The following is an 18,919-nucleotide window of genomic DNA, read 5'->3' as shown; positions in this document are numbered from 1 at the left end:
GCATTCATGCGTGATCCGACTGCGAATGAGGCGGTGAGAGAGGTTTGAAAAAGGGTGGAGCAGAATCAAGGGGATCAAGAGGGGGAGACTTATTATGAACAGAAAGATTGTCTGAGGAAAAAAAGAAAGAAAGAAGTTTTAGGAGATCTCGAGGGGTGAAATGTTCAGTGGTGGAGGACAAATAAGAGACACTTAGAAAGGTGGGAGGACGGCCAAAGAAAGAAAATGAAGGGTAGGCGGAGTGTGGGCTTTTAGCCTGGCAGAGGGCAGTGAATGGGTTTGCGTTTGGAACCTGGCCAATAAAAAAACAAAACAATATGTCTCTATTAAGCCTACAGTGTTGCCATATCTTTTGAAATTCACAATAAGTTAGCTTATTTTTTGTTGAATCATTCTGAAATGCTGAATCTTTGACAGTTCAGACTGATTACCAATGGCTTTATCCCGCTAATGTAATTGACCAAGACCCAACACAGCCATTCATCATCTTATAAACAGTTACCTGCGCTATGCAGTACATAACAAAATGCATTTGTGTTCCTGGCAAGATAGAGTGAGCTAACTTTTGAGGAACCAGGGATCTAAAACGTTTGTGTTTGAGTCCACCTCTGTCAGTGAGGCCCCAGTCATCCAAGACTTCAAGGTTGTTTTTTTTGGTGCATTGACCAAGCTGAAAAGGAGGCCAAGCAACAGAGCTGCACAGCAGCTATCAAGTAATCAATGAGTCCTTGAGGCATACAGGGGGAGTGTCAAAACACAGCCATTGACTGCTAACAGTAGCAACACCAATTTGCTGCTTTTGCAGGAGATCACCTCAGCTAGATGTCGTATGTGTGGGAGCGCCCTTTTTATTTATGGAGAGAGATTGACTGGATAGTGCTGTTAATCCAAATTGTCATCCAATTACTCTCCCATTACATCGTATTTGTGATACTGAAAATTGCTCTAAATTGTGCCAGTTTATGTGCTACCTAAAGGAACCTTATTAAACAGTGCAAAACAATTCTTAATGTGTCGAGATATCTGACCCCATTTCCTGGGATACTGATGAGGGTAAGATAAGTACACCAGCAAAACCTCAACTTCACCTAATCTGGATAAAAGACTACAGTTTCCTGTACTTACTGAGGTAATATTACACGTTTCAAGGGTCCCTCACATTCATTCATGCACTCATTAACCTTTGGCTGAAAGGAGGAATGGTCATTTCTACAGAGGTCATTATCTGGCCTCTGCAGCACTGCTGATCTCTGTAGGGTGCTTCACATCTGTGACACGGTTTGCCCTTGTTAATGTTAAGACTTGAGGGCAGTGACGTTATTGTTCACTACTCCCGCTATTCTGTTAGGTAACACTTCATGATAACCCTCCCCCACAAAGTCAGTTTTGCCTTTTTAAGTACCATAGCTGTTTAAAGAATATTTTTTACCGTTTACCACATTCGAGAGAGACATGGGCACATTCGGGTTCAGGTTGACGTCTCAATACTTCAAATGAACAGGAAATATTTTGTACAGAGAGAAAAATAAGCATACATTGAAAAAACACTACAATATCACATTATGAATAAAGATGAATATGCAAGAGATATGAATTTAAATGCATAACATATGACATCACATGCATTACAGAGCTGAAATGACTGAATTTGTGCTTCAAAAAATGTGATTATTAATGAGTCCAGCGTCATTTTAAATGCCACAACGTTATGGTTTGCGACTCTGCGTCTCAATGATAGCGAGCAAAATATCTTTGGTTTTTAGTCTGTCAGACAAAACAAGCCGTCTGACGGGACGTCCCCTTGACCTGTGGTTTTCACTATTACCCGACGTAATATATGCGAAACTGTCCGTTGAGGGCAACCTGATAGCCAAGTGGTTAGAGCGCATACCAGAAAGGCACTAATGCCATGAGCAGCGGTTCTCCAGTAGGTCCTCCAAAATGTTGGATATATTATTCACTATTTTCTTTCCAAACAATTCCTCTTACTCCCCACTATCATTAACAAAACCTATAAAATACCCCTTAGAAAGGAGGAAAGAAAACAGCGGATTTATGGATAATGAAAATAATGTTATTTGCAGACTTAATGTATTAAACCCTAAGAAAAAAATGTGCTCAACATCTTGAATAATATACCACCATAGACACGTAAAAAGAAGAAATGTTGTTTCTTCAACCAGCTGTAGCTGTGCTCTCTCATATCAGATTCCTTCAGACAGACAGGACTGGAATTTAACTATTGGTTGAATGAAAATGAAAAAAGAAATAGGAGTATTTGTCTTTAACCTCAGAAAGACTATAACGTGTGCTCAGCTTTGCTGAATCGAGTCTGTGAGGATAAGGAAGATTCCTCCAGCTCCACTTGCAGAAGTAGATCAGGCAGACGCCTACAGTTTGCAACTGCAGGTTAAGTGCTCGTCTTTGTATTCAGAGACAGTGAAGGTCTGCCATGGCCTCTAGTGGGGGGTGGGGGTGGGCCATGTACTGCGTCTACCCACAAGAGGGAGACAAGTTTAGCAAAAATCCTATTGTGCAGTTATTTATCCAGCCCAAGCTCATATTTTCTTTCAATAGTATCACAATATTAAGCTCTAATCATGTAGCTGCAAACATATTTTTACCGTATCTTTATAAAACGTGTTATTCTGAAATATAGCCTCATCAGAAGTATATGAGCTTATGAATGAAGCGACACAGCTGACAGGAAAAGACAGACAGAGACAGACAGTGTTAGAGGCAAAGACGACCCTGCATGGAAGAGAAGAAGAGACTCCGGCGCTGACCGTGCTCTGGTGTGCTGCAGTTTGAGGTAGTTGGTTGTATGGTTTCGCATCATAAACAGCCTGGAGATAACTGTACAACCTTCTAGCTTTCCCTGCGGTGTCACCCAAACTTCACAAGATGGACATCACCTCTCATTCCTCCCGAAGTGGTAAGTACAACGACCGACCTGACGAAAAAACCGAAAAACTGAATATAATCGGGTGACTCTATGTAGGGCTACAGGCAAAAGTTGCTATTGTAGTTACCTTGAACAATAGAATTCATATTAAACATGACAATAGTAAAAGTATAACATAATCGGGTGTGATACAGTATCAGTACATGTAAACGTCGTATAAAAGGTCTGATGGATGTATTCTCAGTGATGAACAGAAGATATTTACTCTGTCACTACCACATCCATTATCAAATGAAAAGTAACTCAACATTTTCCCTTTAACTAATTTAATTTCAAGCCCATAATCATAATAACATGAAAACTAGATTCAAAACAGTATTTGCACCGGTTTTAAATCGAATTCATCTGAAGCATAATCAGGTTTTCCTGTGGAGGTCCAGCTAATCCAGACATCAATATACCCAGCTCGCTCTGCAGTGCTCTTTGATTTGTTATTTGGTGCAGTCCAATGGGGTTGAGAGCCAACTATCAATAACTGTTTGGTTCTGGGCTTCAGGCGACACCGCGCTGGAATGGGATGGAGAACATACAAAACCCTGGGAACATTTAGAGAGCTCAATTACTGAATGTCATTGTTGCTCAGGTAGATTTTTTCCATGGTTGATAATGTAGATTTTAAACTGCTGTATGTAAAAGGACTTTGGATTTACCTATCGCACAAATATGAAGCTTTATTCTTAAACATCATTTTGAGAGCAGGCATCTGTGTCCAATTCCTAAACCTGCCCAAACTATCCGTAACTCTCCCTTCTGTAGAGTCATGGCAGATAATGACAGTGCGCCCCAGACGTTAGTATCCTGAAGCACGAGGCAGCATGTGAACTTGCTTACCGCCTCCGCCTCTTTTCCCTTCTTCGCCTCCCTGCGCCCCCCCCCCCCCCCCTCGATCCCCACCCCCCTCTGTCCCCCAGTGTGTCTGGCTAGTGGCTCAGACACTCGGTATCCGCATTGCGTTGCAGTGCTCCAGCAAGGAGGGGAAAAAAGAGCATATATCAGCATATCTGCCGAGCACTGCTCTTTTCTGTACGCACACAAAGAAAAGACTCCTCGGCAAAGACAATCGTCACAGTAAAGCCGCGTGCCTCCCGCTGTCTTATTCAACGTGGCCAGTTTCTGCATTTGTTCTTACATTTAATACTGACATTTAATTCAGGATTTTTTCTGTTGTCTGTTGCTCTTACCAGATCTATTTTCTCATACATGTTTTCTTAGATATCAGTAATATCGTATTAATCCGTTTAATCACATATTTTTAAAACTGATTTTTAATATTCACACACAGCTTGTAATTTGGGAAGCTTTCTTTTAAAGTAAAATGTGATTTCACCATTCCTGATGATAGCGTACCACTAACTATGGATGTTTTGGAATTAGTGTTACATTGGCAGATAGATTGATCTGTGATGAATTGTGGCGATACTGGTGTTAATGAGATATGGAGGAGGAGCCGCGGTGTTGTGGTCAGAACGGCTGCAAAGTTAATCACCTTTGGGCTCGCTGTGGCTTTGATCCTCGTGCTGTGTAAAATCTACAGCCTCCCTCTGTGAGCAGCCTCCACCACCTCCTCCCCCCTGTTCCCTCCCTTCCTCACACACACACACTCTCTCTCACACAGATGCGTAAGTGCACAGCGGTGCACAAGGACATTCACACTCACGCCTCACACACACATGCGCCGCCCTCTGAAAGTGTTAACTCTCTCTCCTCCAGATGCACGTACGTTCAAACACACACAAACACACACAGTAATAGACACCCTTTTTTCCCAGACACAGCAACGTGCAAACTAGACTGCAAGATGGGCAAGTCGGGACGTCACGTCTGAAAGAAATGTAAGGGTTGAAAGTGGGGGAGAGGGAGAGACCAGGAGGGGAGGATGAAAATGAGGCGAAGGGCTGAGACGGAGCAGGGGGAGTTGGGGATAGAGAGTGTTTGGGCAAGAGAATACGAAAGAGCGATAGCTGAAGATGCTGCATGCTTGCATAAGTGTGTGTGTTTGTATGTGTGTGTTTGTGTGTGTGATGTATGTAGGTGACACAGATTTATGAAAGGAGGGGGTCATAGATGGAGGCGCTGCTGGTGGTTGTTGGGGGAAGTGGAGGTGTTGGTACAGCACCAGAAAATGGAATCAATTGTCTGTGTGTGTTTTACTATGTGCATGTGTGGCGTACCTGCCTCACAGACGTCGCCGGCTCGCACTCTAATCGCCTGGAGAATTAGTGATGTGACTTGGCAGAGGGAAACGGGCACAAACAGTACCAGGGACAGCGCCTGAGAGAGGGATAGAAGAAGAGGAGAGACAAAAAGAGGAGAGCGAGAGATGGAGGGGTAGCGAGGGGGGAATAGCTTTTCTGTCCGACGCCGCGGCGTACAGCGCTCAGAGAAAAGGAAGACTGTGAAGACAAGGCAGGATAGGTTTTATCAAGCGCTATTTTCTTTACCACTGGATTAATTGTCGCTTTTTTTTTTCTCCGAAAGGGAAAGTGGATCAATAACTCATTGTAAGAGCGTGTTGTGTGTGTGTGTGTGTGTGTGTGTGTGTGTGTGTGTGTGTGTGTGTGTGTGTGTGTGTGTGTGTGTGTTCGCGTGTGTGTGTTTTATCTACATGGACATTAGTACAAATGTGTGTGTGTGTCCATGTAAGGAACACCAGGAAAGGGCAAACAGTGAGTTCAGAATGACTTAACGGGCCGGCTAACAAATCCAGACAAGCTATTCGCCTGACCACGTCCACCCGCCATCTTTCCTTCATTTGTTTCCACCTTGATGCTCATTCTTTTTTGACTTCAGTTCAGTTTTTTAACATGAGAACGTTTCTCTTCATTCGCTCTCTTGCTTCTGGTTTTTATCCTCCGGTCTTTGTCTCTGGTGCTCTTCAGAGCAGCAGTGGAGCTCGTGAAACTGGGACAGAGGAAAACATCTTACAGAGACAAAGAGGAAACAGAGAGGCAGTCAGATTCCTCACACTGGCAGCAAAACGCCTCATGTTCCGTGTGCCTTTGTGGAGTCGCATGTTTGTCTGCATGTGTGCGCACCTGGCCACGGACAGATTTAGTAAGTAATGGATTGTTCTGGTTCGTTGGCAGGCGATGGAGCTGTCGTCTGCACAGACTTGCATGTGATGCGAAAGGAGCTTTTCAGCTGTTTACCAGTTGTTTGGACCCTGGCTCATATTCTTCATGTGGCATCTGCAGTGTCAGGCTTGTGTGGCATTTATTTTGTCTCGTGAAGAGTAAATCAGGGTTACTCCCTCAAGGCTGAACATCTTTGTCATGGGGGAGTGATTGCATAATCCTGTGAGATCACAGGGCCTGTAGGAAATATAAGACGACAGTGTTGTCTGCGGCTCCGGGCACAGCTGTCTGTGGATGTTTCATGCATGTGCAGAAGCGAGTGTCTGCGTGTTTGGGAAATGTATGACTGCTTTGTCAGGGCTTAACGCTCGTACAGGCCGTTTGCTCATCCCAAATGCAAAATCCAGATTTATACATAAAATTGTAGGATTTTCCTCTGCGTACATGTGTCTTTGTCTATCTATCTGCCAGCAGGGGGCATTTTGTTTGAATGTCTTACCGCACAGAGCTGCACTGGATAGAAGGCGCTGGCTATGTCAGGAGGACGGACGGTAAACGGGCCGTGGCGATGGAGCGAACGGATGAATAACGAGAATTGATATTTTGATGGTTTAAAATTTACTCTAACTAAATATGTCTCTCTCCGCAGGATGTGATGCAATCCATTTTGTGCAGACTGGTCGAGACGAAACAGTCGGACTGCATCGATTAAAAAAACTACGGTAACCAGCCGATATGACGTCATCTCTGGCACTCATTAACGGTTGATTTAGTTTAATATAAGATGTGATGCATCCGTCACTAGTTAAAATGTTGATTTAATGTCCGGATGAAAAGCTAACGAAAAACATAATTCATAATAGTCAAATATGTCATTTACATACAAACATACGTCATGGGATTTTGTTTCATGTTATAATTTCACAGTTTACTGAAGATACATTTAGTTGGATTTGACCTGCAGACGAGGCTGATTGATCAGCTGCTTGTCTGGCGGTGTGCTTCATTGTCCCTGAGACCCTTAACCTGTGATGATGTGAAAGGTCACAGGTGAGGTCCTTGGGAACAAAGTCGCATGCAGCTGCATCTGGGGGCATGAATATTTTTTATTTCATAAGATTATGGGAAACATAGGACAAATAATCTGCAGAGCCGTATCGACTGAATGAGCACATCAGGAGAGAATTCCCTGAACTTTCCAGACATCACGGAGAGCCAGGAGGAGACTACGTGGTTCTCTGGAGGGGGCAGTGCCTTTCGGCTGGCTTTGTGCGCTGAATACTTACAGGGTTCAATAAAAAGACAGCCAAGGTTCATGACCCCGATGTATGATTCACATGAGATATAAAAATCCACAACAACATCCGAGACCTGTCTTCAAAAGAGTGTAAGATAGTTATATGTAGAACAAGAACCATCACTTTGATGCCTATTCATGTTTATAAATATTATAAAGCTGACATCAACTTAAATAGGTTATTTGTATTTGCTGTTGTTGGATTTCAAAGGGAAATATGTTGATTAAATAAAAGGGACTTTTCACTGGGCTCCAACTGCTGATGATTTCCCCAATAACTCTATTAATATTTTGCTGTATAAGATGTCAGAAAATAGTGAAACTAGAAAAATACTTCTTCTGTGGATCTACTAATTCATTATCAAATACTTGTTGCAGCTTAACATTATGATGATACTTATGAATGAATGATTTGCACTTTCTGGATCTTCTCTTTTTGATGGAAATATGTCAATAAAATTCTACAAATGGTAAAAACATGTTGTTGTTGTATACCATGTAAATCCAATAAATACTCGAATGGGTTTTTAAAAACATGATCAATTGTTTTCTATTACTGTCCATACTGGCGTTTTGTGGTTTGTAAGCGATGTAGAACATATTTTTGCTTTCAAATCAGATTTAATTGGAGGTAAATCAATAAAGTAATGATCATTTTAATATCTGGCTTTTACAAAAAATATACATAATATTTTCTGACTGCTTAACAAAGCTAAAGCCAGCATTTTCAGTTGAATAAATGAAAATGATGCTGTCCTCTTGCAGTCTGTCGCCCTGACTCTCAGCCAGGGGGCTCAGTGTTCCCTGGCTCTCAGCCCCTCCATGTATTTGTGCATCCCAGGACGGTTGACATTGATTGTGCAGGAGACGGACTGAGACACATTAGTACCCAGCTCGCTCCTGCCGCTGAAAAACACATTAACTGGCTGCATTGGGAGCCCTGTCTGGTAACCATGGCAAAGCACACAGGGAGGGGGGGTAGGAGGAGGGTTGAGTCGGGGCAGCGGGTTCAGCTCGCCGTCTCTCAGGGTTGTCTTTCTCAAACGCTCCTTTCCTTTCCTCCGGCCACGTCTGTCATTTCCTCTCAGCCTCCCTCTCCCTCTTTTGAACCGACAGCCTCTCTGGCTCCCCTCACAGTCATATAAACACCATTTGCATATTGCTTTCTCTCGTCTTGCATTCTTCTTATTGACCTCATCAATCTGCCCTTACCTCATACTCCACCCCCATATCCACTCTGCAACATAATCTGCCTCTCTGATTTGCCTTTTTTTTAAAGCCTTTTTTCCCCATTTATTTTTCTTTCTTTGTCAATGTGGTTCCCCTCTGTGGAGAAGAACAGGAAAGACAAGAGGAAGCTAAAACAATGCTGAATAAACCTGGCTAAAACAGCTACTGATGGAAGACAGATCCAAAATAATACATATAATATTCAAGTAAATAGTATTTAGGATATAAAACTATACAGTAGTAAGCCTATTTTAGTTGGTAGAGGAACGTGAGTTGATTGTTTTCCATATGGGATCAATAAAGTGTGTTTTGTTATGTGAGTTTTTTAAAACTCATCAAGGACTTTCTTTCCTAGAACTTTACTTTTTTATTCTTTATATTGCTTAAATTAACTTTAAGGTACTTAGACTACTTCCATGTGATATGAGACTGTTGATATGTACGTGATGATAAGTGATTAAGTTGCTTTCCATTTAAAACTTGTATACATTTTATGTTTGTATGACCACAAGCATCTGAGTCTGTTCCAGCAAAACCCTGAAGTGTAATATTTTCTTTTCTATTAAGCATATCTCACTTTGAAAAATATAAACTAAAGCTGTTGTCAGCCATCAGCATTTTCGTCCCCATCTGTCATTGTCGTGTAAATAAATTCTGCTTAAACTGAAATGTAAGTACCTGAAGTTTATTTTTTCATATACGACCTAATGAGACAACAAAGTGACCTTTACAGAAGATTAAAGATTTTGCATCAGCTCATCAGCTCTTCAAATACAAGTTCACGAAAAATATCCTGTAATAAGCAATAACACCTAAAAGATTTACTGTCTTCAGGTAAATTAAATAAAAAGAAAAGATAAACCATCCTTTCTTTAGCACATGTTGGTGTACCTCAATGTAATAAATAAGTACCTTTCACATAAAGTTTTACACTTTTGTTTATGTTTTATGAGAACATGTTTATAATTTAAGTTTGTTCCCCATAATCCTGGGATTTGTTTTTGCCAGGAAAATGATTCACTGGCCTCATAAATCTTCTTGATAAATTAACTTCTTTAGATATTAGTGACTCTGTCAAACAACCTTTTCTTTAATGAATCTTTATATTAAAAGTAAACCAACGTTATTTACAGTTGTTGCATCACCACCTTTTTATAATACATGTATTTTTCCCACTAAGATGTTGTAATATATGGCAGGTCATGCACTGCTTAACAATGAGTTAATGAAATACATTTTACTGCAGATATGTACTAAGGTGTCATCCTCCTTTATTTATATAGCGCCTTGAAAACACAGTTACAAAGAGCTTATTAAAACTGAACATATAATAACACACATATAACGAAATGAAGTTAAAACCAACGACACAGAGAGAGAAACAATTTAAAAAACACGTAATAATACATTCATAAAATCATAAGCATGAGCATAATTATAAAGTGACCAAGTCGGTGGAATAACTGACGAAGATGAATCCAAAAAGCACTTGTTTATCGAATAATTAAAAAAAACTGAGGATATTATAGATGATATATAAAAACCATGACTGAGTGAAATAAATAATGTGAAATAATTAAACTTCCATATGGAGGTCGGACACTTCAAGAAGCGCCTGATCGAATTCATTTTGAAGCGGAACTGAAACTCTGCGTTACTGTTTCCTTCAGGGACTCCTTAAAGTCACGGACGACCGGAAGTGGTCGCAAATTTAAACAGCCATCAGAACAACAATACGCGCGGACTTTACTTCACGGGCTGTGTGGGGTAAGACTAATTTAATGAAAAATAAGATAAAATCCTACAGAAGATTTCTATAAGGTGAGGTTTGCAGGTATGCACTCTGTCAATTGCTGATTATTTTCTGCTTCACATCGCTAGCTACTATTTCCTTTGCCGTCGATTTTGAAGCTGACTATTACCTGGAAAACAATCTTGTCCAGAGTCAAAGCGACAGTTAAGGCCCTACATTTAAACACATGTTGTTATAAGGGTACAGTGGAAAAGGCACGAGGCTCATAAGTTTTTTTAATTTTTATGAATTAAATATTTTTAGATGTGTAAATATATGCATACTAAGAACACACATTCATTTTTATTTGCATGTTATTGTTAGCCTCCTTTACTATCGCTACGACTTCCCGCCGTTGGATAATTGTAATCCAGTAAATAGACGCAGCCGTGCCAACTCATCCTTTAATAATAATACGGAAAACACAAGTTAATTTCTATTTATCGCTTTCCATAAAAACTTTTTTTTTTAAATGTCAACACCTGTATTACATCTTACTCGGCACTCTAGGTCTATTTTTGTAGATTGTATTTCTCCCCTGGATTTTCTTTTTGCAAAAAAAATTGAAATCTATTTCTATTTTCAATAAAATATTTTTCATTAACAATATTTATTTATGAAATAAATAGCATTCAAAAGATGTTATAAGTGGGTTGGTTAAGCCTTTGTCATGACTAATTATTAGACATTTGCAATAATATATATATAACGATTTTAATTATCGCCTTCTCTTAGAAAATAATTGGGACACAGAAGTGCATTAGTGTAAGTGATTAAACCCATTAGATACAGACCCACCATTCAAAATGTATACTTTAACATATTACATTATATATTAACATATCTATCAGAAACTTCACCATTGTTATTGGTGTATAGTTACAATGGTCTGTAACATATTTCCGTAGTCTTAGTTCAAGAAAAGAAAATATGTTTCATTGAGAAATATGTATCTCAACATTTTTCATTAGTTCTCTATTCAAATACAGCTTCTGTCATTTTGAAGTCAGATTGGTACTTCAGGAAAAGCTAAAATAAAAAATCTACAATTAATGGTTGTACTCAATGCTTAAGATATTGTCATTTACTACATACCTCTTAGCACAAGATGCAAAACAATGAGTATGTTAGATAGATTGCGCACCCCTTCTTTGTTGAATGTACCCAGAAGATGATTTACTTTGTCCTTTTCTATCTTACATTTACAGGTGCAGACCTGACCCAAGTCCAAGCTGACGGCAACAGCATGGAAGAAGAAACAATAACGACCGAGACGGCAGAAGGTGATGTGGCGCCCAATGAGGAAGAGCCTAGTGTAGAAATGACCAATGACAGTCCATCTAAAAGAGGAAGGGGAAGGCCAAAAGGTGCAAAGAAGCTAGAAGTCGGAGTTACCGACGTCAACCTAATGGTTTCAGGCATTTCTAACGGTGGACCCCCACAGACCCAGAGAGGAAGGGGACGTCCGAAACTCATTAAACCCACAGAGCAGCAAGGATCAGGAGACAACAATGCTGACGATTCAGGGTCCCAGAAACAGGCCAGTGATGAAGATGGTGCTACGACAGAACTTTCTCCTAAGAAAAGAGGCAGGCCACGTAAGTCTCTCAGCACCCCTGCAAAGGTTGATACACCAAAAAGACAAAGGGGTCGACCAAAAGGATCCACGAAGCGCAAGTCAGAGAGTCCGAGTGAATCAGGCTCTCCTAATAAGAAACCCAGGCAGGAAGCCGTGAAGAAGAGAGGTCGGCCCAGGAAGGTTGAGGGAGCATCAAATGGCATCTCAAAGAAGTCGCATAGAGGGAGGGGAAGGCCCAGAAAAAGTATTGAACAGGAGAGCGGAGATGAAAAGAGGAGAAGGGGTCGACCAAAAGGCTCTCTTAATAAGAAACCTGTTGCATATAAGGTGCAAGCTAAGGTAGGCCGAGCCAACAAAGGGAAGCGTGGTCGACCGAGAAAAGAACCAGCCACAAGAGGAAGACCAAGGAAATATCCCCGGCCGTCAGCAGAGGAGCTGAACAAGCCACGAGTATGGAAGCCGCTGGGAAGGCCCAGGAAATACCCACGTCCCGATCCTCCTGAGGAGTCTTCACCAACCCCTCCCAGAAACCGCGGCCGACCTCGCAAGACAGAGTCCAAAAAAGGCGCTCACCTACGCAAGAATTTCCCTGCCTCTTCTTCCTCGCCACCTAGCCCCAATGTTGAACCCCCGAGAAAAAGGGGCCGTCCCCCAAAAAGTGATGCCGACCCCCCACGGAAACTGGGCCGCCCTAAAGGTTCAGTCAACAAAAATAAAGCCACAAGTGAATTAGAAGCCGCACCCCCCAGCGAGGCAAGTGAAGAACAGACGGTGGAAGAGGAAGTGCAGCAGAACGCAGAGACGTCCATTGAGGATGTTTCTGAAGAGTCGCTCATCGACCAGGCAGCCAGCTTTGAAGTCACAAACCAGACTTGATGAACTATTCTGGTCCGACCAAAAAGTTGCTGTAGTACTTGCTGTTTAAAACATAGAAGACAAACCTGTCAATGAAACGTGTTTTTAACATTTCGTCAGTCGGCTGGGCTAGATATTCAGCAGCTCTTGTTTTCTCTAAAGTGTCCATCTTGTTTTATCGTGCTTGATTTTTATTTTATTTTTAAAGTACTTTATTTCTGTCATGAGTAGCAGGGTTTCTGTTAGCCGTTAATTACCGTTTTTTTAGCTGGTAAAATGTATAATAAACCGGTAAATTCAAAACCTGCCGGTCAAAATGTCCGGTAATAATGCTCATACATCACTTAGATATCGTATCCCTATGCATTTGTCTTTTGACTGCTACGTTACTTTACTGGTGCTGCGTCATGACATCACCGTTTACGTCGCTGATTTTCTCCCCAACGCCGCTCGCAACAACAACAACAGTCGGGGACCGTCGGGTCGATGATCGGCATGCTTTTAGTCATGCGAAGCCAGATTGAATTAAAGAACTACTTCTCAAACCTTATCCTTTTTTCCAGAATGCCATGGTTCATAGTGAATGTGTTCAGTTTGAATTGACGCTGTTATGAAAGTTGCTCTGGTATAAGACAGGTGATGTTAGCATGGCAGCCCAAGCTAATCTTACTATCTTGACCACCTGTTGCTATCTTATTGTGCAGCCGTTTTCTACAGGCATATTTTACCCGCGAAGAGCAAGGGCTTAATCAGCCTCTAGCGTTCGGGGGTCGGGGAAAATACTTGTTAACATTATAGTTGCATTTGTTATTGAAACATGACCGGTAAGTTTCGAATTTGTCCGGTAAAATAAATTATTTCTGGACACTTGACCGGCAAGAAAAAGTCCTAGCGGAAACCCTGATGAGTAGTACTAATAACCTTTTACTTAAACTGGCATGTTGAGTTTATTATTATAGGCTGACACCCAGTTTTTATTTAGCTTTCAGATGGTAGTGTATGTTGGATGGGCTGTATCTATAAGATGGTTGCTGTGGAAAGACGTGAAGGAATAAATAAGTCCAAAGTAATTTTGTAAAAAATAAAGAACAGTGAAACCATAAAGAGCAAAAAGCCCGACACGACATCAGGGCGAGCCTCTGTCCCAGTATCGTGTAACTCAATACAATCTGTCTTTTCTGCATTTTTTTTATTGCTCTTTCTGGAAAAAAAAATAACGTGTTCTTGAGGTTTACTTTCCATATTGTAGGGCATACTTGTCAGCCACTTTCGTTTCCATCACTTTCTCATATAGTCATGTAAATAAAAGGCCTCTTTGAACTGAAATATATGCGCCTGATGTTTCTTGTGTCATGCACATACTGACTCCCATCCCACTTGGACTTCCAAAACACAGAAACCTGTGAAGTAAGTCACGCTCCTTTGTGGTCTGCTACAGCTCTTGGTGTGTGGAGAGTTTGATTATTATAATGGGATTAGGCCTACTCCTTTTATGATTATTGGAAACATAAAGGTATTTAATTTGACAAGGGGATTTCATCTCTCAGAAGCGGAAGTTTGAGAATAAATGCATTTTGTAGAGACCAAAGTATCTACTTAAAATATGATGTTAATCTAAAGGTATGTTGGATGAGAGATGTAATGACACACTTGCAATTGGAGGAGATGACGTGCTAAAAAATACTAAAAGACATGGCAGTATTTCCTAGATTATTTTAATTAAATACCTTGTGGCAGTTTGACTGCACCGTTGGTTAATCTAATGTGTACTGCTTTTTTTTTAAATCTTCAAGTATACAATTGTGGGTTTATATGTGTGCATTTGATATAAACGGTAATTAAATATTATGAATGTAGTATACATGTACTTTAATTGTTTGTATACACTCATCTGCATGTTCATGTGCTCTGTTCTCTGTTAAATATTAAAAAAAATTAAACTATAAAACAGTTGAAATTATAGAAATTATAAAGGTAAAACGTATATATACAACAAAATAATTATTTACAATGAAGTGTATTGAACTAAAATAATCACAGGGGGATGACTATGCTGTATTGGGGCTGCAGGTAAAATATTTAACTAACTAAAGTAGCAAATGTGGTTAGTGGTATCACAATGTGTGTCTGGAAGTCAGAGGGGTCGCTGCTGAAGCGGAACTGAAACTCTGCTACTGTTTCCTTCAGGGACTCCTTAACATCTCGGACGACCGGAAATGGTCGCAAATTTAAACAGCCATCACAGCAACAATACGCGCGGACTTTACTTCACGGGCTGTGTGGGGTATCGGTGCATTTATGAAAAATAAGATAAATTCCTGCAGAAGATTTCTCTAAGGTGAGGTTTGTGTTCATGCACTCTGTTAATTACTGAATTGTTCTGCTTCACCCCGCTAGATACTATTTCCATCACCGTGGATGTTGAAGCTGACTATTACCTGGAAAACAATCTGGTACAGTCACAGTGATTGTTAAGGCCTTAAATTTAACCAAATCTTTGGTGCTTTGAATACAGCCCAGAAGGAATGAGATTCTTATGATTTAAAAAATAATTTTCACATCTTTTAATTGTATTTTAAATACGCAGTTTACAGGAACACAGTGATTATCATGTGCATGTTATTGTTGGGTTCCTTTAATATCTGTGCACCTTCCCGCCGCTGCAATATCGTAGTCCGTTAAATAAATGTAAAAAAACAGTTGTAAATAAAACTGGTCTACTAATATTTTAACACGTTTTTAAAAACGTTTTATTAACATGTATTATCATGTTTGTGTCTATTATTCTTCTGAATATTTTGTCTACGTATACTGTATATATCCCATACCCCCCCCCCTTTTTTTTAAAGAGTAATGGTATTATTTCTTAGCAGAAATGTGAGTTTTCCTTTAAACATTTTAATAATTGTATATTTTTTCTGATATAAAGATCATTTTAAAGCTTCTTTAAATTGATCAAGGGTGAAAAATTGACCATATAGTCCACTTGCCCAAGGCTAATGAAATCAAGTTTTACCAACCACTCCGTATCAACTCATTGGGTTTTTAAGGGGGAAGGGGGCTGTTGAATACATCAAATGTACTAGCTTTTTGCATATTTTACCACCATTCTGCTGGTAAATGGTGTTAATGTGTCCTGAGGGAATATGTAAAGTATTTCCAGTAGGGGCTGCCTAAACTGTGGCAGCGAAAGCTCACATTCTCTCTTCTCTGCCTCTGAGTTCATGTAAATACCCACTTTTCCTGGTTCCAGTTTTTTTTATTTCTCAATTAGCGCATTGTAAATTCTCACTCTTAAGTTTTTTAGACATTTTTTCAGACTAAATAAGGACTTTGGAACGAAATGAGAGTGGGTGCTTGATTCAAATTCATAATTTGGTCATGGAAATAATTATAAAATGCAGGTTTTGGCCTCTCTGCAACCAGGGTATTAATAATGTATAACTTAAGTCTTTCTAAATCATTAATGTACAGGAACGTGTAATTAATTATATATAAATTGTTCTTTTGAATCTTAATTTTACAGGTGCAAACCTGAAAGAAGCAGTCCAAGCTGACGGCAACAGCATGGAAGAAGAAACAATAACGACCGAGACGGCAGAAGGAGATGTGGCGCCCAATGAGGAAGAGCCTAGTGTAGAAATGACCAATGACAGTCCATCTAAAAGAGGAAGGGGAAGGCCAAAAGGTGCAAAAAAGCTGAAGGTTGGAGTTACCGACGTCAACCTAATGGTTTCGGGCATTTCTAATGGTGGACCACCACAGACCCCGAGAGGAAGGGGACGTCCGAAACTCATTAAACCCACAGAGCAGCAAGGATCAGGAGACAACAATGCCGACGATTCAGGGTCCCAGAAACAGGCCAGTGATGAAGATGGTGCTACGTCAGAACATTCTCCTAAGAAAAGAGGCAGGCCACGTAAGTCTCTCAGCACCCCTGCAAAGGTTGATACACCAAAAAGACAAAGGGGTCGACCAAAAGGATCCACGAAGCGCAAGTCAGAGAGTCCGAGTGAATCCGAGAGTCCGGGTGAATCAGAGAGTCCGAGTGAATCCGAGAGTCCGAGTGAATCAGGCTCTCCTAATAAGAAACCCAGGCAGGAAGCAGTGAAGAAGAGAGGTCGGCCCAGGAAGGTTGAGGGAGCATCAAATGGCATCTCAAAGAAGTCGCATAGAGGGAGGGGAAGGCCCAGAAAAAGTATTGAACAGGAGAGCGGAGATGAAAAGAGGGGAAGGGGTCGACCAAAAGGCTCTCCTAATAAGAAACCTGTTGCATATAAGGTACAAGCTAAGGTAGGCCGAGCCAACAAAGGGAAGCGTGGTCGACCGAGAAAAGAACCAGCCACAAGAGGAAGACCAAGGAAATATCCCCGGCCGTCAGCAGAGGAGCTGAACAAGCCACGAGTATGGAAGCCGCTGGGAAGGCCCAGGAAATACCCGCGTCCCGATCCTCCTGAGGAGTCTTCACCAACCCCTCCCAAGAACCGTGGCCGACCTCGCAAGACAGAGTCCAAAAAAGGCGCTCACCTACGCAAGAATTTCCCTGCCTCTTCTTCCTCGCCACCTAGCCCCAATGTTGAACCCCCAAGAAAAAGGGGCCGTCCCCCAAAAAGTGATGCTGACCCCCCACGGAAACTGGGCCGCCCTAAAGGTTCAGTCAACAAAAATAAAGCCACAAGTGAATTAGAAGCCGCACCCCCCAGCGAGGCAAGTGAAGAACAGACGGTGGAAGAGGAAGTGCAGCAGAACGCAGAGACGTCCATTGAGGATGTTTCTGAAGAGTCGCTCATCGACCAGGCAGCCAGCTTTGAAGTCACAAACCAGGCTTGATGAACTATTCTGGTCCAACCAAAAAGTTGCTGTAGCCTAGTACTTGCTGTTTAAAACAGAGAAGACAAACCTGTCAATGAAACGTGTTTTTAACATTTCGTCAGTCGGCTGGGCTAGATATTCAGCAGCTCTTGTTTTCTCTAAAGTGTCCATCTTGTTTTGTCGTGCTTGATTTTTATTCTTTATTTCTGTCATACGAGTAGTACTAATAACCTTTCACTAAAACTGGCATGTCATATTGATCATTATAGACTAGTATTTTCAAAAACATAAGCTTAGTTAAACTGTAAAACGATTACTGTGGAATGACTCGGAAGGGGGGGGGAGGCCCAAAAATGCTGAAAAAAATTGTGTGACTAGAGAGCCAAAATCCTGACTTGAAATGTATTTTTTTTAAAGGTTTAACATTAACCAGATTTTAGGATTAACTCAATAAAGAGCTAGATCAAAGATTTTTTCCAATTGCCATATATTTTTTGGTTTCTAAAAAACTCAAGTACAGATGATTAGAAATGAAACTTATTATTTTTGTATATTTTTGGGTAACAATGTAAGGGGTAATAATGTATCTACAGATGAGTATCACTTCAGCTTACTATTGTGAATCTGTGAGAGTGCTTGCTGGATACAATATGTCTAAATACTGTCATACTTTTCTCAATACCATTTCACTGTTGTTTTGCCTTAATTGCCAAAGCTTTGAATGTACCATTACTTACAGTTCCTGAGAGCAGTGTGTTTCCTTTCTCCCTACTTGTACATTCCTCAGCAGGACATTAAAGCTCTATGAAATGCCTTCCTGCCACTCAGTTCCTTTTTTAGTTATTGATACAGTTAGTTCACTCTTTTATCTAAATGTTTAGTTGTATCTGTGAAGCATCTTGTGTCCTTTTAACTGTCTTGAGATTAATTCATGTGATCGGATTGCTTTCACAAACATTCATTGACATGTGTTTTTTTGGCACCTTGTGTACAAATTGTGACCTGTTCATGTTTACTGTTAGAAACATTTTTTAGGGATGGGTCAAAGATTATACATTTCTAAATGCCAAATTGTTTATCGGTTTGTAATGTTAAACAAGTTGATATGAAGTCTGACTATTTTAGTGGACATTTGAATTGTGTGTGTTTTTGAACAAGGAGTCAATTATTTGTTGTTTTTAAATAAAAAATAAATATTGCTGTTTTATTTTCCACAATATCTCTTGTCTATTTCTGTACCTGCAGACAGTTTACATAAATCAATTAATAAGAAAAGTACTTTTATGTGTAGCAGCTTCATTCTTACAGTACTGTT

General features: G+C 40.6%; 1 protein-coding gene across 3 annotated transcripts; it reads left to right on the top strand.

Moving 5' to 3' along the window:
• The first annotated feature begins 10,190 nt into the window (after nucleotides 1-10,190).
• On the top strand, nucleotides 10,191-18,821 carry LOC134874460 (serine/arginine repetitive matrix protein 1-like). 3 transcript variants are annotated; one of them, XR_010167064.1, is made up of 4 exons: nucleotides 10,191-10,333; nucleotides 11,567-14,199; nucleotides 14,980-15,130; nucleotides 16,319-18,821. XR_010167064.1 is itself a non-coding variant. In XM_063898476.1 (2 exons), the coding sequence occupies exon 2, from the start codon at nucleotides 16,360-16,362 to the stop codon at nucleotides 17,620-17,622; it is 1,263 nt and encodes a 420-aa protein (XP_063754546.1). In that variant the 5' UTR covers nucleotides 14,962-15,130; nucleotides 16,319-16,359; the 3' UTR covers nucleotides 17,623-18,821. The 3 variants fall into 3 exon arrangements, 1 of the variants encoding a protein (XP_063754546.1); XR_010167065.1 differs by having other exon boundaries at nucleotides 10,255-10,387; XM_063898476.1 differs by lacking the exons at nucleotides 10,191-10,333; nucleotides 11,567-14,199 and having other exon boundaries at nucleotides 14,962-15,130.
• The last annotated feature ends 98 nt before the right edge of the window (nucleotides 18,822-18,919 follow it).

The sequence above is a fragment of the Eleginops maclovinus genome, chromosome 13 (assembly GCF_036324505.1).
Source record: "Eleginops maclovinus isolate JMC-PN-2008 ecotype Puerto Natales chromosome 13, JC_Emac_rtc_rv5, whole genome shotgun sequence".
In the NCBI taxonomy this organism is placed as follows: domain Eukaryota; kingdom Metazoa; phylum Chordata; class Actinopteri; order Perciformes; family Eleginopidae; genus Eleginops; species Eleginops maclovinus.
Note: the sequence above shows the minus strand (reverse complement) of the source record. Positions and strands in the feature narration are given on the sequence as shown.

Bases quoted from the DNA above. Each gene is read 5' to 3' on its own strand.
- LOC134874460 (XM_063898476.1), top strand. From the start codon at position 16,360: ATGGAAGAAGAAACAATAACGACCGAGACGGCAGAAGGAGATGTGGCG.